The sequence below is a fragment of the Gopherus evgoodei genome, chromosome 5 (genome assembly GCF_007399415.2).
Source record: "Gopherus evgoodei ecotype Sinaloan lineage chromosome 5, rGopEvg1_v1.p, whole genome shotgun sequence".
Classification (NCBI taxonomy): domain Eukaryota; kingdom Metazoa; phylum Chordata; order Testudines; family Testudinidae; genus Gopherus; species Gopherus evgoodei.
The window spans coordinates 580,152-606,024 of record NC_044326.1 but is presented as its reverse complement, the minus strand read 5'-3'; the positions used below and the strand labels follow the sequence as shown (position 1 = coordinate 606,024).

Genomic DNA, 25,873 nt, shown 5'->3' with positions numbered 1-25,873 from the left:
CCATGGGCTCGGGCAGCTCCTGGGAGCTTCGCTGGCGGAGCAGGGCAGCAAACAGCAGCAGGCTCGCCCCAGGGAGCAGCGGGCCGGGCCCCTGACTCTGACTTTGGGGACTCCGGGCCCGTGCGCTGCAGGAACTGCCCCCCACCCCTCCAGCCGGGAGCCCAGGCGCTTTTGGAGGGTCCCGCTACTCCGCGCAATGCGGTAGCTGTGTGGAGCCCGGCGGGGGGAGGGACCAGCCGTGCTGCGGGCTGAGCGCACCGAGCCAGAGCAGCGCGTCCCGCGTCCGCTGCGCCCCTCGCCATGCTGGCGCTGCCCCTGCTGCTCCTCCTGGCTCCGGCCCCGGCCCTGGTCCCCGCAGCCCGCCTGCCCGGGGCCCCTGTGCGCGCCACCCTCCGTCCAGGCAGCGAGCGGGAGGTGACGGCGGCACCCGCAGCGCCGAGCACCCCAGGGCAGCTGGGGGAGCCCGTCTCCGAGGGCGAGAGGCTGCGGCTTGCCGAGGAGGAGGCAGCGGGTGGTGAAGGTAGGGGCTGGAGCCCAGCCTGGCACCGGGGGGTCGGGCTGGGCTGGGCGCGGCGCTTGGGGGAGGGGGGTCAGAGGTGGGGTGGGTTCGGGCAGGGTGCTCCAGCCTTCTGCTGTGTGTGGTTGTGTCTCCTGTGGCTGTGTTGGCTCCGTGCACTCTCTGCTCAGGGTGTCTGTGCTGCTGGGGTGCGTTGTGAGTCCTTGGCTGGGTGCGCTCGGCTTGGCTTCCCCGTGGGGCTCAGGGGTTGTGTTGGGGCATGGTGTCCTGTTGTGGAGCCTGCTGCATCCCGTTTTCTTTCCTGTGGGCTGTGTGCTGTGGCCTGGCGTGTGCGCTCTGTGGGGCGTGTTGTGTGGTGTGTGCGCGCTGCGGGACGTGTTGTGCGGTGCCGGGGTGTTGTGGGCGCGCTGCGGGACGTGTTGAGCGGTGCCGGGGTGTTGTGGGCGTGTTGTGTGCTAGTTGTGTGGTGCCGGGGTGTTGTGGGCGTGTTGTGTGCTAGTTGTGTGGCTCGCGGGGGGGGGGATCTCTCACTGCACAGCATCCCCCAAGAGTGCCCAGCTGGGCACACCGGCTGCTCCCATTGCCCTTCTCTGCAGTAACACACAAGCCGCGCTGGGGCGGGGCAGGGGACTCGCTGGGCACTGGGCTGCGGGGATCCTCCCCCGAGCAGCCCGGCTCCCCTCACAGCATTTCTTCCCTTCCCTTCCCTTTGCCTGCAGAGGGGATCGGTTGACCGGGCTGCTCTCCCGCACCGGCTGGCTGCCAGCTGGCCTGTTCCACACTTGGCCAGCAGCTTTCTGCTGAGCAGTCGGTAGGCGAGGCCAGGACTGGTGGATCCTGGCCCAGGGTGATGGACAGGATGCCCCTGAGTCTTGCTGCTCCCAGATCCCACCACCCCCAGCACAGCCAGGCCCCTGGCCTCCCGCATGAGCTGGGCTTGGCTGAGGGGGTGGAGAAGCCACAATGGGATCTCTGAGCCGGGGCCCAGGGAGAGGAGTTGGGGAATGGAGCAGAGGGAACCCATCCACACCCGCTAGCCCCAGCCCTCCCCTCCACTGCCAGGTCTCCGAGCGCTCCCCAGGCTCCTCTGGGCCAGGGGGGGAACTAGCAAATCTGTGGTCAGGGGTCCCCCACTATCCAACAGCCCTAGGTGCCTCCCTGCTCTTCCACAAACCTACTGACAAACTCACTAGGGCTCTGGGCACCAACTGCCTTCGTGAGACCGGACCGAGCAGCTCCAGTCCGTGTCCCAGGCCCTCGTGACCTCCTCTAGCCACAGCCGCAGAAGCCGGAGGAACTGATTTCTGGCCCTGCTGCAGCTGTGCTGCTCCCAGCAGCCGGGATGTGCAGCACAGAGGCAGCAATGGAGCTGCCTGGGGGCACTGTGTGTGTCACAGCGGACAGGACCCACAGGGCAGTTCCAGCATAGCTGGGCCCTTTGCTATGGGGCTGAGCTCTGGGGCAGCAGGAAACGCCAGTCCTCAGTTGTTCACGAAGGAACCTTGATCTCTCGGGTTAGAGGGAGCAGCACAATCCTCACAGCCACTCCCCATGGCAGGCCTGGCAGCCGGCAGAGCCCTGAATCGCAGCCCCCACGTCCCCCGGTCCGGAGCTCGCTGCTGTGCTGGCTGCTCCGGGTGCCCCCTCCCCAAGGAGAAGCAGGGTGACCGTGTGTCTGGTTTGCCGTTCTCCAGCCAGGGGCACCACAAAAAAATCCGTGCGGGTTAAAGTAGTGAAGAAAAAAGTCTTGAAGAAGAAACCCAAGGCTTCAGCCCCGGGAGCAGCTACCGAGCAGCAGCCACGTACGTACTTCCCCCGCCAGGGGGTGCTGACGCAGCCTGGGTATCCCCGCTGAGCCCCATGCCGCGCTCCCAGGCTGCAGGAAAGCAATTCCGGCTGCTCCACACGGTTCCACTTGTCCAGCGCCGGTCTCTTCTCCAGCTCCCACATGCACGCACAGTCGAGGGCCTGCGTCCTATGCGGCACATCGGTCCTACGCAGCAGAGACCTCAGAGTCCTGCGGCTCCACCTCCCCGCCCCACCATGGCCGCCCGTCCAAGGCAGCAGCACGGGATTCCTGGTGGGGTTGGGTCTGATCCCAAATTCCATTCACTATACGCTGCCCCCTGGCCCCCCACTACATTGCCGGCGCGCTGCTCCATTACCCGACGCTTACCTGCCTTGCAGAGATGGGCAGGGCCAGCGGGGGCTTGGAAGTGCGGTTGCCACCTGCTCAGGTTTTCCTGGGAGAGTCCCTTGTCCTGGGAGATCTGTCTGGGTGCTGCGTGCACATGGCCGGCTGGCTCACTGGCTCGGGAGCAGCCCGGATGTAGCTCCAAGCTGGCAAACCTAATGGGGTCCTGCTTGGGAGGCAGGTGACCCTGCGAAGGGGAGTCAGCTCCTTCCTTCTCCCTTTGGGGCAGAGGTGACTTTCCATTGTAGGGGAGCAGGGTTGGAGTCTTAACCCCCCCCACACCTCAGCAAACCTTGTCAGCAGCCTGCTCCCCCCCACGCCCGACCCCGTGCCTGCCACTGCAGCCAGCCCCCAGGAGCTGCCGTAGCTAGCGGTGTCTGCAGAAATGCAGTTACAGCTGTCATTAGATCAGCGTTAACACCCCATTGCTCCTGCCCCTCGGCTGTACCCCCCTGCCCTGGGCACCCCGACAGGGACTGCCACGGGCTCACATACCTGTCTCGGTGTACCCACCCCCCTGCCCTGGGCACCCCGACAGGGACTGCCACGGGCTCACGTACCTGTCTCGGTGTACCCACCCCCCTGCCCTGGGCACCCCGACAGGGACTGCCACGGGCTCACGTACCTGTCTCGGTGTACCCACCCCCCTGCCCTGGGCACCCCGACAGGGACTGCCACGGGCTCACGTACCTGTCTCGGTGTACCCACCCCCCTGCCCTGGGCACCCCGACAGGGACTGCCACGGGCTCACGTACCTGTCTCAGTGTACCCACCCCCCTGCCCTGGGCACTGACAAACAGCCTTGTGCGCCTGCCCCCACATGCCTGGGCCTGAACCGCCCCCCATGTATCCCCCACGCACACACGCCCCCACATGCCCTCTCCCCGCTCCCACGAGCTCCTGCATGCACACACAGATACCCCCCGGGCAGTGCCTCTGAACCTTTGCGCAGAGGAGCCAGCCTTTCCAGGGCCCGCCCGGGCTCCCGCGGGTTATTCTGGGAAAGCTGGCGCTCTTTTTCCTTGGGCTCTTGAGGCTTCAAGCAGCGCTGAGGAGCGTTTCCTGCTCAGCTCTGGCGCAGCAGGGTGGAACGCTGGCTGGAGCCCGCTGCTCACTGGGACGGCCTCGTGAGGCAGCAATGCCAGGGCAGCAGGGCGCCCGCTCTCGCAGGCCCCTGAGGAGCTGTACTGGGGAGATTTCCAGGGAACATCTAGTGTAGACGCAGCCTCCGACAACCAAACACGGAGCAAAGCCCGGCCAGGAGCCTTTGGCAGCATCCCAGCAGGAGATGCTGAGTCTAGGGTGCTAGTCTGGGGCTGGGCACGTCTGCGAGTGGCCCAGAGCAAGAACTGGGCAATTTCCCCCCTCACAGTGGGAGCTGATCACTAGCATGGGGCCGAAGGACATTCCCCTGCAGGGTGCAGTGGGGAGCCACTGTCCCTGGGCTCTGGGGATTGTGCTTCCCTGGGAACGAGCTGGAGAGATGGGCAGATTTGGGAGGAGAGTGGGGCAGAGAGATGGGCAGATTTGGGAGGAGAGTGGGGCACTGGAGAAGACGAGGGGTCTCTGGGCTGTTCTGCCTGGCAGAAAGGGGATACTGGGGGTGAGACAAGGTTGCCAGGTGTCCAGTCGACCGGAATGCCCAGTCAAAAAGGGACCCCGGCTGTTAAAAGTCCAGTGAGCAGCACAATGGGGCTAAGGCAGGCTCCATACCTGCCTTGGCTCTGCGTAGCTCTCGAAAGCAGCGGCATGTCCCACATGTGGCTCCTAGGCGCCGTACGCTGCCCCAGCCCCAAGCACCAGCTCTGCAGCTCCCATTGGCCAAGGGCCACAATCAATGGGAGCTGTGGGGGCGGCACCTGCAGACAGGGCAGCGCGCAGAGCTGCCTGGCTGCGCCTCCGTGTAGGAGCCGGAGGGGGACATGCCGCTGCTTCTGGGAGCTACTTGAGGTAAGCGTCGCCCAGAGCTTGCACCCCAAACCCTCTCCCAAATCCCAACCTCCTACCCCAGCCCAATCCCCCTCCCACCCTTCGAACCCCTTGATCCCAGCCCGGAGCCCCCTCCTGTACCTCAAATCTCTCATCCCTAGTCCCACCCCAGAGCCTGCACCCCCAGCCCCAGTTCTGATCCCCCTCCTGCCTCTGAACCCCTCGGTCCCAGCCCAGAACCCCCTCTTTCACCCCAAACTCCTCATCCCCAGCCTCACCCAAGAGCCTAAGCCCCAGCCAATGCCCTCACCCCCCACCCCAACCCTAGCCCTGATCCCCCTCCCACTCTCTGAACCCCTCAATCCCAACCCAGAGCCCCGTCCTCCACCCGAAACCTCTCATCCCTGGCCCCACCCCAGAGCCCACAGCCCCAGCCAATGCCCTCACCACTTCCAACCGCCTACCCCAGCCCAGTGAAAATGAGTGAGTGAGGGTGGGGGAGAGCGAGCGACAGAGGGAGGGGGAGAGAGTGAGTGGGGGCAGAACCTCGGAGAAGGGGTGGGGCCTCATGGAAGAGGCGGGAAGGGAGCAGGGCAAGGGTGTTCGGTTTGGTGCAATTAGAAAGTTGGCAATGCCAGGGTGAGATGGGCACTGGGCTGTTCTGTGAGGCAAATCCTAACCTTGCGATTGCTCCAGGGCCTGGGAGCAGCGTTACCTAATGGTTCCTGTTCTCACTGTTCCCCGGAGAGAGGGGTGTCTCCCAAGCCAGGTCCCGGGGAAGACATACAGCGGCAGGAGGCAGGGAGCCCACCTGTGTCCCTGGCAGGGCAGCTGAACCGCAGGGCGGGCTCACCCCGTATGTCTGAGACGAGATCGCTTCCCCTGCAGAGAGGGGGCCGTGGCTGGGGGGAAGAGGAAGCCGAAGGCTCCACTCCAGGCTGCTGGGATTCAGGCTTGGGCGTTCCTGGGAGAAACGGGGCTCAGGGGCCGCGTCGGGCTGCAGAGGCAGGAGGGAGGCTGCCCGCCCCGCAGTGGGCTGGAGAAGCCCAGTTCCCCTGGCTCATCCCTGTGTCTCCACACGTGCGCAGGGCAGCCCCAGGGTGGCATTGGCCCTGCTACAGCTGCCGGGGGGGGGGGGGGGTATGACCCTGCTGGGCAAAGACCTCATGAGAGTCACTCCCAGCCTGTGGCTGGCCCGGCGCAGTTCTCCCATCGCGGGGCCTGCCGGTTCCCATGCTTGGACTGTAGCACGGGGGGGAGGAGAGGGTTTGTGTCCGAGTCACCCTGTGAGATCCCCTCTTTCCCCGCGTCTCCAGGGCACTGTCAGTGAATCTGGGTGCCCAGGAGTTCCTAGGACTTCTCCTTTCACCCCCCTGCCCTCTGAGCAAGGACCAGAGGGAGCACCACAGAGCAATAGTTACCTGCCTACCCCGCAGGGACAAGCCCAGCCTGCAGCCGGAGGTTCCACAGGGGAACAGCTGCGACCAGCCTGGCCCCATCCCCTGCACAGACCCCCTGGGATCGCGCCAGCTGGGCAGGATATGATGGCTCTTTGACTCAGCCTCACAGGCTGTGGTTGTGGTTTCAGCAGCCCCTGTTGTTCTCTGGTATCCGCTGGCCTGATCTCCGCTAGCGCTTGTGTCTCCAGCAGTGTGTTTGGCTCCAGGCTGGGCTGAGTGCGCTGCGCTCTTCCTGGGGCGGGGAACGGGGGAAGTGTGCAAAGCTAGACACCATCCGGGAGCTCGTTCTGAGTCCTGGCTGGAGGAGAACTGAATCAGGCTGGCCTCGCGGCTGTGTGCAGCCCCCTGGATCCAGGGGATCCCCATGGACTTTGTGCCCAGTGTGACAATAAATAATCCCCGGCCCTAGCACTAACGCGGCCTTCTGGGTGTTGCACACAGCTGTGCCCGCACTCCCCCCAGCCGTGAAATGCTGCAGCCACCTCGAGGGGAGTTCGGCCACTGTTTAATAGGCAGAGTAACCCTGCAGTAATGTAGGACAGGCAGCGAGGAGGAATGCTGGATGCGGTTTAAACTGCAGGGGGACTCTTAGGAAAGCTGAATGTAACCGCCAGGCTGGAATGCTGAGGTTAGCCTGGGCGCGTTAGCGACGGCCGGACGGCGTTGCAGTGTGTCCCTGCACGGCTGGCTCCGGCACTGAAGTCACTCTGCTCTGGCTCTGGGGATAGACGCGTGAGCCCCTAGGCTCATTCCCTGCACTGTCTGTGCCTCTGTGACAGCCGAGATGTGAGGTCTCCAAGCCAGCAGCCCAGCACCCCGTAGCAGCCAACTGGGCTCTGTATCGGCTCCGAGAAAGAGCTCATCAAGCACACTGAAACCAAGCAAAGGGAAAGAGGAGGAAATACTCCCTTCTCTCATGCCACGGGGTAACCCCCATCACTCAGCACTAACTCCCAGCCCCCTGCGGCACTGGGAATAGGCCGCAGGGGATACCCATGCTGCCCGGGTCTAGGGCCCGCGCAGAGGACAGGGAGCTAGGAGAGCAGAGCTCTGCCCCGCGGTACATCTGGGGGGGTTTGCAGTCAGTGCCGGGCGGGGCTCTGGAGACTGAAGGCTCTGAGCAGGGGTCACTGGGGCCCGGGTGATGCTAAGTGTAGAGGGCAGCAGATTTGGTGCTGGCTGTCACCCAGACCATGGGCCCCCAGACATCACACCCCTCTTGACACCAGCCAGTGAGAGAAGGAGAGAGATGGTCCCTGACGCCCCAGGGTGCTCAGCCTGGCTGGTCTGCCCCTGGGTGGGGTCTCCCCATCGTTCAGAGGATGGGATTCCAGGGGGAGCGGCTCCTGGCCCGGCCTCCCTCTCCTCCTGCCCCTGTCGCTGGCCAAGGCTGCAGGGAGGAGAGGTTTGTTTACAGTTGCACCAAGGATGCCTTTGGCCCCTCTGGCTTTTCTTTAAGCTGATTTTCTTTCCTTTCCGCCTTCGGCCTCCCACCAGAATGTCCCCCGCTGGGGCTGGAGTCTCTGAGGGTGTCGGACTCGCAGCTACGAGCCTCCACCAGCAAGCGCTACGGTCTGGGTGCCCACCGGGGACGCCTCAATATACAGGTGTGCTGTGCCGGGGGGAGGGGGGACCCTTTCCGTCAGAGCGAGGCCTCTCCCAGCCCACATGGCAGTTACCTGGCCACCGGCTGGGCATCGTCTCCCTCCAGGGGCTGTGGGGTGCCGTCCGCACGGCTCCTGGCTGCAGCCCCAGCCCCCTCACCCAACTCTCCCCCTCCCCCCCAGAAGGGTGACCCCATCCATCCCCCACACTAGCCTCTTCACTGCACTATCTTCCACTGGAGGGCGAGAAACCTCCCACGGCCGCTGGCTAAAGGGTCCTGCTGAGCATTTCTCCTCTCCGGTAGGGGACGCGCCATCAGGGGTGGCTCTAGACATTTCACCGCCCCAGCACGGTGGCACGCTGCGGGGGGCGCTTTGCCGGTCGCCGGTCCCACGGCTCCGGTGGACCTCCCGCAGGTGTGTCTGGGGAGGGTCCGCTGGTCCCGCGGCTCCACCGAAGTGGAGGCACACCTGCGGGAGGTCCACCGGAGCCGCCTGCCGCCCTCCCGGCAACCGGCAGAGCGCCCCCCGCCGCATGCTGCCCCAAGCACACGCTTGGCGTGCTGGGGCCTGGAGCTGCCCCTGGCCGCCATCAGACACTGAAATGTGTATAACGACCCAGCAGCCCCCCGAGCCTTTCCATTTCGTTCAGAGCCAGAGAACTCGGCCCGTTTCTGCGGGGAGGGTTGGGGGGAGTTTTGCACAGCTCTGTGGATTTCCCCACTGAAACCAGGGCTCTGTTTTCCAGCCAGGATGTGGGGATTTTGGGTGGGAAGCTGCCCCGTTCCCGGTAGCGCAGTAGGTCCCACTGGCCTGTGCCCCAGACGTGGGGAGAGCGCTCGTGACATCTGGCCCAGGTTGTTCAGAATAGTCAGATCTGCACAGAGCTGGTGAATTTCCCTGCAGTCCTCGGGGGGCGATGAGCCCCAGGGCCGGCTCAGGTAGGGTTACCTGTTCACAGTAGCACTCGCTATCGTGGGAGGGACAGTCACTGCCACGAGGAGCCCCAAGGAGTCCAGCACCCCAGGGCGCTGGCACGGGAACTCCCAGTGCACAGCTTCACATGCTCCACGGCTGCCCCACAATGACCTCCCGCCGCTCTCTGTCCCTCTCCTCCCCGCTGCAGTCTGGGATTCACGACGGTGACTTCTACGATGGAGGCTGGTGTGCTGGCCACGAGGACCGGGACCAGTGGCTGGAGATTGATGCCCGGCGGCCAACCCGTTTTACCGGCGTCATCACACAGGGACTGAACTCCATCTGGACGTAAGCAGCAAGTGCAGGGGAGGAGAGAGTGCGGGGTGATGGATCCAGGGCCGCAGCCACTGGCTGGGTCAGTGAGCCCATCGCTGTGGTATCTAGGCTCTCGGACAGCTCTTGTGGGGCTATCAGTGAAGGGGACCAGGATCCCTATAAACCCCTCAGTGCTGGTGACTGACCCCACAGCTGATTCTCTCTCCCCCTCCTCCCCGTGTAGGTACGACTGGGTGACGTCCTACAAAGTCCAGTTCAGTAATGACACACACACCTGGCAGCCAGGCAGGAACGGGACGGAGGAGGTGGTGAGTGGGGGCGCTCATGGGGACGGGAGGCTAGCGGGGCAGGCGGCCAGGGCGATGGGCCAGCACCGGGGCGAATGGTCTGTGTGAGTGTCTGTGGGTGGCAGGGCCTGCCTGGGCCTCGAGGACTTAAGGACAGAGGTGCGGGGTCAGAGCCTCTGGATTTCACTGAGCTCTGTGCGGCCCGGCAGGGGCAGGGCACTGGATGCTTTAAGCTACATTTGCTGCCCTGGAGTCAGGCTGTGCCAGACCAGACCCCCAGCCTGAGGGCGCCTCTCACTCACCCACCTCGGGTGCCTTTCCCCTAGCAGCAGGAGCCACAACAGCCCCCCAACGGGACCTGACCCCTCCCTGCTCCCCACAGCCCTCTCCTGGTGTCAGCCAGTCTGCGGAGGGTTAATATAGCTGTGTGGGCTGGGATAGTTTGTAGCTAATCCTGTGCTTCCCCCCCCCCCAGCATCAGCTGGGCTCCATCCATCCAGAGCTTCTGTTTGGGGGTGGGGAACGGCCAGAGCCCCAGGGCAGCTCTGCTTCCCCTGGCAGCCCCAGCCCCGGGCCAAATTCCTGCCTCCCGGGCTGGAGGGGGTGTGTGTGTGTGTATGTGTAAATAAATCAGTGCAGTGTGTGTGTGACTACATGGTATGTGTGCGCGTGTGTACAGAAGTGCGGTGTGCGTGTGTAAATAAATCAGTGCAGTGCGTGTGTACGGCCGTGCAGTGTGTGTGTGTCTGCGCTATAGAATTAGTTCTGCTCTGACCTCTCCCTGTCCCTCCTGCCCAATCTTTTGGGAAAGAACTGAGTTTGTGAACAGGCAGAAAGCAGCCAGCCGGGGGGAGGAACCGGCAGCTCCCAGCCGCCTCTGCACTAGGGGGAAAGGCCAGTCCATCTCACTGGCGGCCCCGAGAGGGAGCCAGGCCCCCCTGGGGAGGGCGGGGGGGTGGGCTTGTGGCCGGGTGGTGAGTGGGTCTCTGTGAGAGTCCCATACTGCACTCTGCGGCTCTCTCCCTGGGGAGCTCTGAGCTGGCGTGAGTCCCAGCGGGCGCCTCGAGCCCTGTTGGCCCGGGGCAGAGGAGCTGTTGCTTTCCCTGGGATTTGGCACAAGCCTGGGTCTGGTGTCAGGTTCCAGCCTCACGCAGGCAGCTCGGGTTGAATGGGAGCCAGGGGGAGCAGGCGGGGGCTGGGTCGGTGTAATCCTTTGGGTTCTGATCCTGGGCCCTCTGAGCTGCCAACTGGGCAATGTGGACACTGGACCCAGCTGCTGTTTCTCTAGTGCCAGGCAACATGGGGCGGCTCTCACTGCCTGGCAGTCCAAGAGCCCTAGTTCCCAGAGTCCCGGGAGCCTGGGAGAATCCCGGCTTGTGTTAGAGACGGACTCAGCATCCTGCCCCGGGAGGAGGGCTGGGTGTGTGGCCTGGACAGCGCTTTGGGCAATGGCGGCAGCAGGCCACGAGGTGAGCGGGTACTGTCCTGCTCAGAGCAGGGGGAGATCCGGTCTGGGGCATAGGCGGGAGATCAGTGACTCCAAGGGCAGGGGGCAGCATGGAGGAGCCCTGCTCCGGCTGCTGGGGGTGTGCAGGGCTGGAGGCCCCAGGCCTGGCATGCCAGCCCCTGTCACCAGCACCCACCTCCCCCAGAAGGACGAGTATTTATAATGGGGATAAGAATGAGCCTCGCAAGCAGCCGAAGGCCAGGACCGTGTCCGTCTGTCTGTCTCTAGGTGTTCCTGGGGAACAAGGACCCCGAGACGCCTGTGCTCAATGCACTCCCCACCCCGGTGGTGGCGCGCTACATCCGCATCAACCCCCAGACCTGGTTTGAGAACGGCACCATCTGCCTGAGGGCGGAGATCCTGGGCTGCCCCTTGCCAGGTAAGACGCGCTGCTGGGGTGGGCTTGTCCCTGTGCTCTCCCTCCGAGAGGGCGTCTGGCCAGGCCCATCTGTCTTCCCCTTCGTTCCGTTATGCGGCATCAAGCCGGGGCCTTTGCTCTCAGTCCCTCCGGCCTGTCTCCTCTGCAACCCTCTGTCGCGCTAGCAGTGCCAGGTCCCCGGGCCAGGCTGGCTCTGGGGCACAAATCCCAAATGGTCTGGGACGCGGCTGTCTGAGAAATTCCTCTCACCTAACAGCCCTGCCGGGTCATGCACAGCAACACAGGAACTGCTGGGCCAGATGAGATCCGCAGTCCTTTTAACCCAGGCTCTGGCAGTGACCTGTACCAGCTGCTTGAGAGAGTCCCTGGGGGATAGGTTAACCTGCCGATGGCAGCGTTCCCTCCTGCCCCCCCAGGAGCTATAGGCCAGGTCAAGCCCTGAAGCATGAACATTTCTGTCCCTCCCAGCTTGCTCGGATATTTTTACGTATTTACAGGTATAATTCTAGCTTGTCTTGTTCTCCTGGAGGTGCTGGCCGTGCCCTGTAGTTCAGGGTGAGTTTTGCACTTGAAGCAGGGATACAGCCTCTGTTATGTAGGAAAAAGACTGTGTATTCTCCCACGCTGGGCAGCCCAGACTCTGAGCCTAGCACGCACGGGCTGAGGTGTTGCACGTGGATCCGTGAATTAGGTTGTGAACAAAATTTAATTCTGAAAATGGGTCAACACAGCCTGCAGCGTCAGACCCGTTTTGTCCCTGTTGATATCAGATCAGGTATTGGCTGTTTACACACCAAGGGGCTGAGAGGTGGATCTGGAGCAAGGGATAGATTTGTATGTAACTTTTTAGGCTGACTGGTCATTTTTTGCCATTATTCGCCATAAGGGGAAGGCTGCACAATAATCTTTGTTAGTGACGCTCGGGGAGAACTGCCCTCTTTCCAAAATGGCGGCCACCTCCCCTTGTTCTAAAGGGGACGCAAGCCGCTCTCCGCGAAGGGCCTTCTCAGACGGGAAAGAGGCAGCGGGCTGCCCTTAGCCAGGATGACCGCTGCCTTCATCCAGCTGCTGAGGGCAGCCTCCCATGGCCCCATCTGGGGAGAATGGGGGCCGGCGGCCCGCGAGCGAACACGGGAACGCTTGGTGCCTGGACCTGATGCCAGCCCCGAACTTCACGCCCGTCTCTCCCTGCAGACCCCAACAACATCTACTCCTGGGAGAACGAGCCAATGCCGACCGACAAGCTGGACTTCAGGCATCACAACTACAAGGAGATGAGAAAGGTACGTTCCCTTTGCTCCCTGCCTCCATGCGGCTGGGGCAGGCAGCTCCCGCCCTGAGCCCGCCCCTCGCGGTGCCCACCGCCGGCAGGGAAGGCAGGCACATGTCGGCCAGCCCTGGCAGGAGAGGCTAGCCGTGCCACTTGCCCTTCACAGCTGATGAAGGAGGTGAATGAGGAGTGCCCCAACATCACCCGGGTCTACAGCATCGGCAAGAGCTACCTGGGCCTGAAGATGTATGTGATGGAAATCTCGGACAACCCCGGGCAGCATGAGCTGGGTGAGTCCCCGCAGCACGGGGCCGAGGGGAGACGCCACCGGAACTGCTTCCCGGCTGCACCCCTGGCGCTGGCGGACGGAGAGAGGGAGCTCTGTTTCCTGCCTCTCATGCCATGCTCCGAGAGTCCCATTTTGGTTGAGGGGACGTCCATCTGCACCGCTGTTCTGCTGCCCCATGTCCCACAAGGCTGGCCTGGCTGAACTCCACCCTGAGCCAGGGTGCCCCTCTGAGTCTGCCCCCACAGACACCCCCAGGGCCAGGGCGCTCACTGGGTCTGCCCCCAAACACCTCCTCCCTCCAGTCTAGGGCACCCACTGGATCTGCCCCCAGACGCCCCCTAGAGCCAGGGCGCTCGCTGGGTCTGCGCCCAGACACCCCCCCAGAGCCAGGGCACCCACTGTGTCTGCCCCCAAACACCTTCAGTCTAGGGCGTCCACTGGGTCTGCCCCCAGTCTAGGGCATCCGCTGAGCCTGCCTCGGAGAGCAGGTGGGGTTGGCCGTGCTCTCAGCCTGGTGCCCGGAGGGTGGCGCCGGGCGGGCGGGCAGCAGGCTCCATGGGCAGCTGGCTGCGTGTCACCGGCAGGGGAACCAGAGTTCCGCTACGTGGCCGGGATGCACGGGAACGAGGTGCTGGGCCGCGAGCTCCTGCTCAACCTGATGCAGTATCTGTGCGGCGAGTACACCCGGGGCAACCCCCGCGTCGTCCGGCTGGTGAGCGAGACCCGCATCCACCTGCTGCCCTCCATGAACCCCGACGGCTACGAGACGGCCTACAAGCTGGTAGGGACCACGGGGACCCGTGCCCAGGGGAGGGCAGCTCCGGCCGGGCGTCTCCGCTGCTGGGCCTGGGGGACCCGTGGGCATCATCTCACCACCACTCGGGCCCCTGCGGACGCAAGGCAGCACCACTGACGGGCTCAGGGAAGCAGGCAGTACAGCTGCACCAGACACCAGCCAGGTTGGCTCCGAGTGGGGTGGCCTGGGAATCCCAGCCTGCCGGCAGGGCTGGGTCCCTCTCTGCACCCTGCTGATGCAGGGCCGGGTGGCTGCTGAACGCTCGCCCCCTCCACTCCCGTGAAGCCAGCAGGAAGCGCTCTCAGCACGCCCGGTCAGCATTGTTCCGTGCTGCTGGCACGGCAGAGGCCAGCCCCAGGCGGGAACAGGGGCAGAGCTCTCGGGAGCTTTAACCCAGCTCGCTCCTGTGGTCAGGCAGCTGAGCGCGTGTGCCTGCAGGGCCCCGGCAGGGAGTGGGCCAGAGGGGCCTGACGGGCTCTAGGGGGACAGCCCCACGAACTGTGCTGGGGCTGGCCGTGGGGCGCCCTGGCCGTGGGGCGCCCTGGCCGTGGGCAGTGAGGGCGATGGGGATCCCGGGCCATCAGCCTCATGTCGTTGTGCTCTCTTCCAACACAGACGCACAGGGAGGAGCGAGATGGGATGGGGGCAGGGTGCCAGAAGGGGGTGTGGGGGCCCTTCTGGCGGGTGTGGGCTGAGCTGTCTGGGAGGGAGGGAGGCAGATGGGGGTAGGAGAGCCGTGGCAGGCCAGGGGATGTCACAGCGGCCCAGCCGTTATTAGGGGCTCTGACCTGTGGGGGGCTCTGAGCCCCACATGCTCTGAATGAGCCCCAGAGAGTGGGCGGGTGGCAGAGGAGGGGGAGCTGAGCTCTCCTGCAGCCCCCCCTCCCCACAGGGCTCAGAGCTGGCGGGCTGGGCCGTGGGCCGCTGGACCTACGAAGGCATCGACCTCAACCACAACTTCGCCGACCTCAACACGGCCCTGTGGGACGCCGAAGACAACGAGCTGGTTCCTCACAAGTTCCCTAACCACTACCTCCCCATCCCGGAGTACTACACCTTCGCCAACGCCACGGTGAGCCCCGCCGGCCATGCGGTGGGGGGGGGGGGACACAGGGTGGGCCGGGATAGGGGGTGCTGTGGAGTGTGGGGGGTAGGGGGCCCTGGGGGGGGCCCTGTGGGGTGTGGGGGACATCGGGGCACTGTACGGTGCAGGGGCAGAAGGCGCATTGGGGTGCAGGGATGGATGGGGCTGGGAGGCCCGGGGACTCTCCTTGCTATAAGGCAGAGTGAGGGGCGGGGGCTGGCGTGACGGATGCGAACCGGGGTGTTCTGGGCCTGCTGCCCGGCGGCTCTCACGTGCCAGCAGTGGGACGATCCAGGCCCCGAGGGGGAGCCGCGGTTCAGGCCAGGGGCCTGCAGACACCATGGGCACCCTGCTCCTCCTGCAGCCCTTCACCCCAGGGCGAAGCGGGTGCGAGATGCTGCCCGGGCAGAACAGCAGCACCTCGCACAGGAGCCAGTCCCAGCCGAGGGTTAGGCCACGCTTCCCACCCCACCCCTGCCCTCAGCGTCTGGGGGCACTTGTCCCCCCAGCGCTCTGAGGCCGAGGCCTGTCCCTGCCCAGGTGGCCCCGGAGACCCGCGCTGTCATCAACTGGATGCAGAAGTTCCCCTTTGTGCTGAGCGCCAACCTGCACGGGGGGGAGCTCGTGGTGACCTACCCCTACGACATGACCCGCACCTACTGGAAGGCCCAGGAGCTGACGCCCACGCCCGACGACGCCGTCTTCCGCTGGCTCGCCACCGTCTATGCCACCACCAACCTGGCCATGGTGGACGCTGAGCGCCGCCTCTGCCACTACGAGGACTTCACCAGGGAGGGCAACATCATCAACGGCGCCCACTGGCACACGGTGCCGGGAAGTAGGTGGCCCCGCTCCGCAGCCCGGGGAGAAGGGCTGTTGGATCCCCTGGGGCAGGGAGGTCCTGGCAGCCCACGTGCCCTGCGCTGGACAGGGAGTGAGGTCTCTGGGTTGGAGCCCCATCGTTTCCCGAGGCCCCCAAGCTGGGAGCGATCCCGGCTGTGCATTGCCCGGGGCACTGGCTGGCACAGGGGGTGGGGGAGGAGGCGGCCTCACTGTGTTTGGGACGGAGCTTCTTGGCTCAGGATGCAGACAGGCCTTGCCCAGCTGCCCTCTGGCCAGACCCGGCTGAAACAGCTTCTGTCGCTGTGTCCATCGCTCAGGAGTGACCCTGCACGCAGGGCCTGTCGCTGCCGAGTGACCCTACAATAACCAACCAAGGTGCGAGGCCTGTCACTGCTGAGTGACCCTACAGTAACAAACCATAAGAACATAAGAACGGCCGTACCGGGTCAGACCAAAGGCCCATCTAGCCCAGTATCTGTCTACTGACAGTGGCCAATGCCAGGTGCCCCAGAGGGAGTGAACCTAACAGGTGTCGGAGTGTAAAGATTCCAATTCTCTAAATACCTGCAGATTGTTGGACCATAATGTACGTACATGAAATAAGATGGGGTACCCTTAGGGGGTGAGCTGGAATAATTAAACTGTCCCCTACCCATTTTCCAATCACACACACACAGGGGGGATGCCCTGTCCGCGCTAGCGGCACGTAAACTAAGGATTTTTCCCTACAGGGTACTCACACAGGAGAGGCTAACGAGGATGGCCACGACCCTCCTACACCTCCCTTCAGCAAAGAGCGTTGGCTAGTCTCAGGGAGACGGCGCCGCTTACTCTGATTGCATCCAGTGAGATGATCAGACTGCTCAGTAGCCCACACGGAAAGGAAAGGGGGAGGGAAGATGGGTTCACACGCTCCTAGACCCAGGCAGCTTCCTCACCGGACGATGCCAGGCCGAGTCAGCCCACCGTGGGTCGGATCTCCTAAAGATCCACTAGTTACCAGGCTTGCGTTAGAGTAGTCCTGGTCACGAGCTTTCGCTTCACAGGGTACTCTGGGCGTCTTCCAATAACAGTCACTCACACTAGTGTATACACACACACACACCAAGGCCTTATTTCCAAATACCACGATGCATCTGTACCTTATGTCTGGACCCAATACCATGAGGCGGTATAACAACCCCTCTTGAGGCGGTTAAAAACCCCTCAGCACCGGTGCATACCTAATGCATTTCACTATGCATTACCTAATGCATTTCACTATGCATTACCTTGTTGGCCAACCCAGCAGTTTCCCAGTACTGCTATAAACTAACCTGATTGGGGCTTTCCCCCAATACCACTTTGTATCTGATCTTGCTGCACAGTCAATAAGTTCAGATGACGTGAGCCCAACAGAGACAGAAGGCCCCACGGACAGTCCTCCGACGACACCCCAATAGAGATTTCAAAAAGTCTCATACCTCTCTTGTGGCGCCATGAGGTTCGAAAGGGAATGATCCATAGCAGCTGCCTGTATCTCAGTAGGCGTTGCCATCTCGGACGAGCCCCCAAATTGTCGGAGAAAAACTTAGTTCTCGCTTTTTGTTTGGGTGCAGCAAAATCAAATACTTTATTCTAACTCCAGCAATTGCAATAGAGGGAGGGAGTGCCCTAGGATACTGGGTCGCCCCAGTCCCGGACAGGTCTCTCAACAGGTAAACAATTACAGCAAGCATTTATACCTTCGTTACAGACAATAACAAGCAATACTATAGACAATAATGAGCAACAGCTGCATTTTGTTTATACATAGGCTATCCTGCTATCTTATTTTCCTCACGTTGGGCGCCAGTCTACGTATTTAATTATCAGTGCAAGGTCGTGATAACTTCTCACACAGTTCTTTCCTACTCGCCTCACACTAACCGCGCTTCTACAAATCTCACGTCATTAGGGTTACAGCTGGCCTAACTCTTGCTAACAGACTGACATGCATTAAGATCCCCTACAAATCCTTGTCAATTCTTTCCCTACTTCCACACAGGCAATGATCAAGTGATCTCTCTCCTGCCATCCATCTCCATCATGAATTTATCCAGTTCCCTTTTACTGGAATTTATCCAGTACTCAGGGTGCAGGGCCTGTCACCACAGAGTGACCCTACAGTAGTGTTGCAGGCACAGAGGGTGCCTGAGGCAAGCAACAGTGATTTGTTGCCCAGAGTGCGAAGCACCAATGAACACACACCAGGGTGGAGAAGCAAGCAAAGTTTATTTGAGATCTCAAAGCTGTGCAAGGAGACGAACGCCTCAAATCATGCACACCGACACAAGCGGCTTTTCCCTTTTTATAAGTTTTTTTTTTCCTCTTTCTTCTTTCTCCTCCCCCCTCCTCCCCCTCCTCCTTCTTCCCCCTGTAGCAGTTACGTAAGCGCAGGTGCATTAAGTAATCTTGGCCGCGGCAGCTCGTTAGTAAGTTTTTCTTCTGTAAGTTGCCTTGTCCTTCTGCTAAAGGTGCACAGGCCTTATCACCACTGCTATAGACTGGTCTGAGCTGTGCTGCAACTGATAACTTACTGTTACACATTTCATTTCACAGCGGCTGGCTTTCTAGATCAAGTAGAGTTCAACACGGAGGAGCTTTGGTTCACTGAGGCCTAGATTTATGCCTAGTGACACCAACAGTAACAAACCAAGGTGCAGGGCCTGTCACCACCGAGTGACCCTACAGTAACAAACCAGGGCACGGGGTCTGTCTCTTCCGAGTGACCCTACAATAACAAACCAGCAGCAGGGCCCAACACCCTGCTGTATTTCCCATTCCAAGTGCAGGCTGCTGTAAGGAGCTCAGCTCCCTTCTCTGACGTGGCACCAGATCGCCCCGTGCTTGTCTCCCGGTGCAGGTATGAACGACTTCAGCTACCTGCACACAAACTGCTTTGAGGTCACTGTAGAGCTGTCCTGCGACAAATTCCCGCACGAGTCCGAACTGCCCAGGGAGTGGGAGAACAACAAGGAGTCCCTGCTGGTCTTCATGGAGCAGGTGCGTGTCCTGGCCTAAGGGGGGGCGCTCCGGGGCCAGGGCAGTTCCGGAGCCTTACCTGGCACTTGCACGTGGGTATCTAGGGCAGTGCCTCCTGGAGCTTCTCTGTGGAGGTCACGTGGCCTTGTGGGAGCTGGGCAAGGCCCCAGGAGCGGCTGCTCTGGGCAAGGCAGGTTCTGGCTGGGTGCTGGTGCTGGCGCTGAACCTGTCATGGCGCCAAGGCTGGAGAGACATGGGGCAGCACTTACCCACCTGGGATGGAGGGAGACCCAGTGGTTAGAGGATGGAACTGGATGTCATTCAGGACAAAACCCAATCCCCTACCCCTTGAGCTAAAGGGGAATCACCATTAGCTGATAGCAATGTAGGGGCAATGACACACAGAGCATTTCTGAATCCAGCCAGCAGAGGGCAATATGCACATGCATGCACAAGCACACAGGGCTTGATGAGAGTTTTTTAAAGGCTAGTCAGAAGATCATGGAAGCTCGAGATGAGAGAGGCCCCCAAACAATAAACAGTGATATCCGGCTTCTTGGGGGCCGGCAGGGGCGAACGACGCCATCCTAAGGGATGTTTGCCCTTGTCTACACTGGGACTTTCACCCCCCGCCCACGCAGCAGCCTGCGCGCACTGCCTAGCGTAGACACTACTCGTACGGGGCAGTGCGATTTGCACCTGCGCAGTTTAGCCTCATTTCAAACTACGCCACTGGCTCAGACCCCAGGGTAGACGAGTCCTGACACCGTCCCGCATCCCCGGGGATGGGCGCTTGCCGAGATTCACTGAGCACACGTTGGACATACGCACGGCCCGTAAACCAGCAGCTGCTGGGGGCTGCAGAGGTCACTGTGGGGCAATGACCCTCCGGGGGGAATAGCAGGTAATTGGGGTTAGCTCTCCGTGCCAGCTCGGTCCCTTGGGCAGCGTGTGCGTCGGGGGGCCCAGCCTCGGCTCTTCTCTCACCAGTGTGGGCAGCCCACATGTTTCACACCTGTCACGGGGTCCCCGGGCGATGCTCTGGAACAGCTCCCCACAGAGCCAGTCAGGACTTTGGGGAGCCTCCTCTCCCTTGGAGCAGACTGATTTTAGGGCAAGAAGCTCACACAGCTTCACCTCCTGGGTCTCTCCTTGGAGCATTCAGCATCCTCTGCCCCTCCGTGCGCTTCCCACAGCGAGTCCACCCCAGCGGGGTCCTGGGGAAGCCACTGGGTCCTGCACCCCCACTTTGCAGTCAGACGTGACTCTCAGCCAGCCACTAACACAGAGGTTTATTCGATGACAAGAACAGGGTCTAAAACAGAGCTTGTAGATACAGCGAACCGGACCCCTCGGCTGGGTCCATTCTGGGGGGCAGTGAGCCAGACCCCCACGTCTGCCCTCAGCCAGCTCCAGACTAACCACCCCTCCCAGCCCCTCCTCTCTGCTCAGCCCCTTTTCTGGGCCAGGAGGTCACCTGATCCCTTTGTCTCCAACACCTTCAGCTGGCACCTTTGCAGGGGAGGGGCCCAGGCCATCAGTTGCTAGGAGACAGAGTGTCAGGCATTTAGGTGCACTGGCCCTTTGTTCTGCAGCAATCACACACCCTGATTCCACCACCTAGATATTAAGAAATGTGTAGGGGACACTGAGGCACCAACACAGTATTCAGAGAAAACGTTAAGAACACTCCCAGTTCATCACAACACCCTTCTCCTACGGGGCTTTGCCGGGCCATGTAAGGGGGTGGCTTGTTAATCTCTGGGCTCTCACAGCTGGTGCCCCGGGGCTCAGCGCTGGGCACCTCAGAGAATGGCAAAGGGTAGGGAGTCCCAGGGCAGGGAGGGTGGCCAGCGGCTGAAGGCACCGCTCTCCGGGGAGAGGCTGAAAACTCCCCGCCTAGCTGGGCTCCACACACACGGACAGGAGAGCCGCTTGGTGACGACTGAAACAGCCGCCGTAGCTGATACAAGAGGCTGTGTGGAGCTGTGGGGTGAGCTCAGGACACCTGGGTTCTAACCCTATCTCTGCCACTGGCTCACCACGTGGCCTTGGGTGAACCGCGCCTCCTCCGGAACCGGGGGTGGTGATGCTGAGCCCTCTCCGCGGGGCTAGTCCGTGAGCGCGGCGCGATGTGACTGGCCGAAGGTGAACGCTCTGGGAGGAGAGGAGGTGTTGGGGCCTGCAGGGGCGATGAGCAGCGATGGGGCAAAGGGAGATCCAGGATGCCCACCAGAGCGTTCGGCTGTGGGACAGGCAGCCGCCCCAGCCAAGGGGCACAACCCCCAGTGCTCTGGATGTTTAACCCAGGACTGGACAAACTGCAGGGAGCCGCCCCGCAGGCGACATGTGGATGGTGCTGCCCCTTGGGCTGGGGGGCCGGCTCGCTCTCCCCACTGTACCCAGGGAGGGGCAGTGCCTTATGGACTGTGTGGGCTCGGGAGCCCCCTCTGAGGTGTGCTCCGTCCTGTGTCTGCCCAGGTCCGCCGGGGCATTAAAGGGGTCGTTCGGGACAAGGACACCGAGCAGGGAATTGCAGACGCCATCATTGCCGTGGACGGCATCAACCACGACGTCAGAACAGGTATCGCAGGCGCCGCAGCCTGTTAGTCCCAGTGACGCCCCTTGCACTGCAGCTAGAGCAGAACATGGCATCTGGCCTGCCAGGGCTGCGGGGCAGAGGGACGTGTGGGGGGCGGTGCAGTGCCAGCCCCAGCTGTATGGCACGGGGTGACCAGTGAGCCGGGCAGCACTAGCATCTACTGCACAGCTGTGGGGAGACATTAGGGGAGCCGGGTCCATGGCCTGCGTTGCTGGAGCAGCCTCGGGGATTGGGGGGGCAGGTCCATGGCCCATGTTAGGGGAGTCGCCCCAAGGAGCTGGGTCCCTGGCCTGCCTTGGGGAGCATCCCTGGTGGGAGGAGCTGGGTCCGTGCAGAGCAGCCCTGCGGGGGTGTGTGTCCATGGCTTGTGTTAGGGGAGCGGCCCCAGGGGGGTCCGTGGCCTGCCTTAGGGGAGTGGTCTTGGGAGGGGGGTGGTCTGTGGCCCACTTTAGGGGAGCGGCCCTGAGAAGCTGGGTCCATGGCCCATGTTAGAGGAGCAGCCCGGGGTGGGGGGGCGTGGCCCATGTTAGGGGAGTGGCCCTGGGAGGAGGGGTCCATGGTCCCTGTTAGGGGAGCGGCCCCGGGAGGGGAGGGGGGTCCGTGGCCCGTGTTAGGGGAGCGGCCCTGGGAGCAGGCGTCTGTGTAACCAGCGCTCGCACAAGGCCGCGCTCTACCCTGTCTAGCGGCTGGACCAGCCAGCGGCCTGTGGGTGGAGTCCTCACTCCATGGACTCCCGACTTCGGTGGCTCCGGGGATTCCTGCTCCGAGTGCGCTGCTGGCTCCGAGCTGGTGGAGCTGCAGCGAGGCTCATGCCTTCAGAGACGCAGGTTCTGGGGTCAGACCCAGGGATGTCCTGATGAACTAAATCCATCTGGGTGGCTCAGCCCATGGGGATGGGGGATGACTGGGGCCAGTGACGGACGGACCTAGGGTCCCAGGGGGAAAGGAGCTGGGTGGGGTGGGCTCTGGATGGGTGTAAATAGCGGGACTGAGGTGAAAGCAGGGAAAGGGAGATGGATGCTGACAGACGGGCTGGCCCCAGCAGTGGGAGCCATGCCATGGAACCGGTCACCCCAGCCCCAGACAGGACTGGGGGGAGCAGGGCCAGGCCTTGTCTACACAGGGCTGCTAGTCACTGAGGTGGCAGCACAAGCCCAGCCCTCTGCAGAGTAGGGCTCACCAGAGACAGGCGCTAACAGATCCAGCCCTGTGACCTTGCCGCCCCTCAACCCTCACCCCGGCCTTTATTGTCACCCCGGCAGCTTTCGACGGCGACTACTGGCGCCTGCTGAACCCGGGCGAGTACGAGGTCACTGCCGCGGCCGAAGGCTACCACCCCGTCACCAGGACCTGCCGTGTCTCCTTCGAGGACAACCCCACCCTCTGCGACTTCCAGCTCACCAAGACGCCCAAGCAGCGGCTGCGCGAGATCCTGGCCAAGGGGGGCAAGATCCCCAAGGACCTGATCCTGCGGCTCCGGCAGCTGCGGCTCCGCAAGCTGAGGGCCCAGCGGCAGGCCCGGTGAGAGGGGATTAACCCCTTCTGGACTGTGTGGGGACGTAGAAGAAGGATGTGCTCTGTGCGACTCGCGGTCCCTCCCCCACGCTCCCTAGTCTAGCGGCTTCTTGCTCCTCTGAGTTGTTTCGCTTCTGACCTCTGGCTCTGACTCGTGAGTCTGTAGCAGGGTGTGACTGCTGGCCCGGTGTCTTCTTGGGACCTGTCCCTTCCTACCTCCTGCCCTGCCCTGCCTGCTCTCCAGCCCGCAGCCCCAAGACCCTGCTTCTGAGCACCCAGATGGTCTCAGTTCAGGGGGAGAGGTGCCTGGGCATGGCAAGACAGCAGAAATCAGTGGCGCAGACAAAGCTGCAGGCATGTTCCCTAGGGGCACAAGCAGCCGACAGGCACCCGGGATGGGCTTTGCCAGCGGAAGAGGACTTTGTAACACCTCAAAGAGCAGCTTTCCCCCAGGAGGGTCTCAGCACGGCTGCTGTCGTCTTAGCCAGACCAGGGAAATCCCTGTTTAGTGGGATCCTGCAGGTCCCAGTCCAGCCACCCAAGAGAGGCGTCTGCTAACTGGTTCCATTCTGCTCTGCCTGGCTGCCGCTTGGCAAATCCCCCAGGAGGAATCCTCGGGTCTGGAGGCAGCAGTAAGCAGAGGGCATTTGGACAGCAGGCCCCAGGGCGTGCGGAAGAAAGGGAAGGGCCTCAGGAATGTGAGCTGGTCCTGGGCAGGGCCACCCAGAGGATTCAGGGGGCCGGGGGCAAAGCGGGGAAGCTGCAGTGTTTGTACTGACCCAGCAGTGGTCTGGGTCTTCGGCGGCAGGGGGCCCCTCAGTTGCTCCGCGTCTTCGGCAGCACTGAAGGGCCCCATGCCGCCGAAGACCCGGACCATCACGGAGCCAGGGCTCACGGGGCCCCTATGGGGCCCAGGGCCTGGGGCAAATTGCCCCACTTGACCCCCCCCCCGGGTGGCCCTGGTTCCGTGAGCTGAGCTGTGGCTCTCCGCTCCCGACTGCGATGGGCAAGAAAGGATCTTGTCCTCTCTCTACCTGAATGTGGTGAGGTCAGAAGAGGGGGAAATCGCCTGGCCGAGGGGGTTCAATCAGCTGTACTGCCTTACTTTAAACCAGTGAATCTGTTTCTTTGGGGGGGTTACTGACACATGGGTGGCAATCGTTGGGCTAACAAAGCAGTTGGCTCAGTTGCTGAGGGGCCATAAGGCTGCGTGGATATATCTGCTGTGAGCCTGCGATGGTTCTGTTATGCAGTGTAGGGGAGGAATCGCACACGTAGTGAAAGGGGAACAGACTGGGGTGTGTTTGGTTGAGATCAGGAAACAGGCCAGGCAGTGTGGCACACTAGGTAGCGACGGGGGCCCCCTGTGACGCTCCCCAAGAGCAGCGTTTGGCCCCATGAAATGCCCTGAGTGGTGTCCATTCAATCTCTTGAGCGTGAGCGAGCAGCCACCACTGATTCTTCAAAACATGCAGAGTCTGCATGAGAGACTCCAGGGTGGTCCTAAAAATAGCTCCTGGCACACCATGGGCATGACGCAAGCAGGACTTGGATTGCCTGGCACAGGGTCTGGCTGGGCAGGAATCCAGGGCAAACATACATCAGTCGGTCAGTACCAACCATGGTAGGGTGTGTGCTGGCTGGATTCCCAGATCCCTTGGGGGGGAGGGATCGTGGTGCTGTCAGGGATAACCTTGTTCCTCCCCATTGGTAATGACAGCGCAGTTCCCAAGGATGGGCCCTGTAGAATAGCCAGCACCCGCTCGTTTGGCCTTCCCTCATCTGACTTCTCTGGACCACAGGAGCCATCAGGGGGAGCCAATTCCTGGCCAGAGGGGTGGCCATGGCACCCTCACGGAAACCACCGCCTTTGGCACCAATTGTCCCCCCGTTGGCAGTCTCCTCAGGGCCAACCCAAGAGATACCAGCAGCCTTCTCAGCTGCGAGGTGCCCCTCCAGGGCAGGGCAGGGCAGAAGCACGTTAAGGGGACACAGGGCCGGATTTCGTATTCGCTCCAGGTTCCCCGGGCATTACAATTAAAGGGCTGTTACTAAAGAGCCAGCTGGCACCTCATCCGAGCCATGAACCGGATCCTAGGCAGAGATGACTCCCTTGGTGCAGCGAATGGTTCCTGTGGCTTCCTTTCCCCTCAGCCTTTGTTGTCAGGGGTGCTTGTGTGAATACAGTTCCTCCCCAGGGCGACTCCAGTAAAGACACTGGAGTTACCCCAGGGCTGACTTCAGCCTCAGCTCTTTGTTCTCCTAGAGCCCCAGGTGATGTCACCCTCCTCTGCATGAGATGTCACAATTATTTTCTTGGCACTGGCCTGTGCTGTCACAGTCAGAGGTTGAGACTGTGGAAAACGAACAGGCTCCCAGGGCCAGCCGCTGAAAGCTGCTGGGCAAACGTAGCTGTGACGGTGCATCGGCCAGGAGCTGTGGGTGGGTGTCAGCACCGCTCTCGGGTCAGGCCCTCAGCGAACAGAGGAGAGTGTCCAGGAACAGCCGCTGCTGAGGGCGTTCAAATGTTATTCAGAGCTTCCAGCTCTTCTGCGTGCAAACCCAGGGCTAGTGGGCGCTTCGTTCTGCAGGCGGGACCTGACCGGAACAGGGCATGTAAATAGCATTGGAGCAATGGCTCGCGGCTCCGACCTAACGGGGGCGGCGAGGAAGGGATCACTGCTCGGGTGGCACTCAGACTCAGCATGAGGAGCTGATGAGTTAAAGATAAAATGCTGGCATTCGGTGTCCTTGCTAGGCAGGTGGCATCCTCAGGAGCAATAAACCTTCGCTGTTTTACCTTCCAGAGCGTGTGGGCTGTGGGTTCTTTTCTCTTTGTTTCATTGATTTCATTATTAATTCAGTGGGGAACTGCGGGGGGCAGAGACTGGGTGTGTGCAAAGCCCCTTGCATGGGCCACTCACAGCAGGGCTGGGGCTGGAGCCGGGGCAAGGGGGCAGCTCTGTGGGGTGGAGAACAGGTGGGGATGGGTGACCCCTTGGCACCCTCCAGGCAGTTTCTGTGTCCGTCCCTGTCCCTAATGGGTGACTGACTATTTGGTGAATAGGCCACGCCCCTGATTTTAGGCCACGCCCGCTGGCGGGAGGGGCTAGTCTAGGGGGATTATGCTCCACCCCTTGGGGCCAGAGCCCGCCCCTTTCCCAACGTGTGCCATGTGACAGTAGGCCCCGCCCTCTAACGTGAGTCCTGACCCCCTCGGGTAAGGCCACGCCCCTTGCGTGCTGTCCCCGCCTCCCCCAGCTGTCTGCTGGCCGCCTATTGGCTGGCTAGAGTTTGTGGGCGTGTCGCCAGAAGGAGCGCGTCCAATGGGCAACGGCTC

The 25,873-nt window shown here is 62.2% G+C and overlaps 1 protein-coding gene across 1 annotated transcript; it reads left to right on the top strand.

The window, feature by feature from the left end:
* The first annotated feature begins 300 nt into the window (after positions 1–300).
* CPXM1 (carboxypeptidase X, M14 family member 1) lies at positions 301–23,355 on the top strand. The gene is made up of 14 exons (XM_030563357.1): positions 301–520; positions 2,212–2,319; positions 7,598–7,707; positions 8,831–8,970; positions 9,182–9,266; positions 10,981–11,131; positions 12,326–12,414; positions 12,568–12,691; positions 13,275–13,471; positions 14,379–14,558; positions 15,111–15,408; positions 18,298–18,437; positions 20,898–21,000; positions 22,281–23,355. Exons 1-14 carry the CDS (start codon positions 301–303, stop codon positions 22,541–22,543), a joined length of 2,208 nt encoding a protein of 735 aa, XP_030419217.1. The 3' UTR covers positions 22,544–23,355.
* Positions 23,356–25,873: the final 2,518 nt, after the last annotated feature.

Excerpts from the sequence above, each read along its gene's own strand:
- CPXM1 (XM_030563357.1), top strand. The coding sequence starts at position 301 with ATGCTGGCGCTGCCCCTGCTGCTCCTCCTGGCTCCGGCCCCGGCCCTG. Across the intron at positions 2,320-7,597 it reads AGCTACCGAGCAGCAGCCAC|AATGTCCCCCGCTGGGGCTG; the intron begins GTACGTACTTCC and ends GCCTCCCACCAG. Across the intron at positions 8,971-9,181 it reads GGACTGAACTCCATCTGGAC|GTACGACTGGGTGACGTCCT; the intron begins GTAAGCAGCAAG and ends CTCCCCGTGTAG.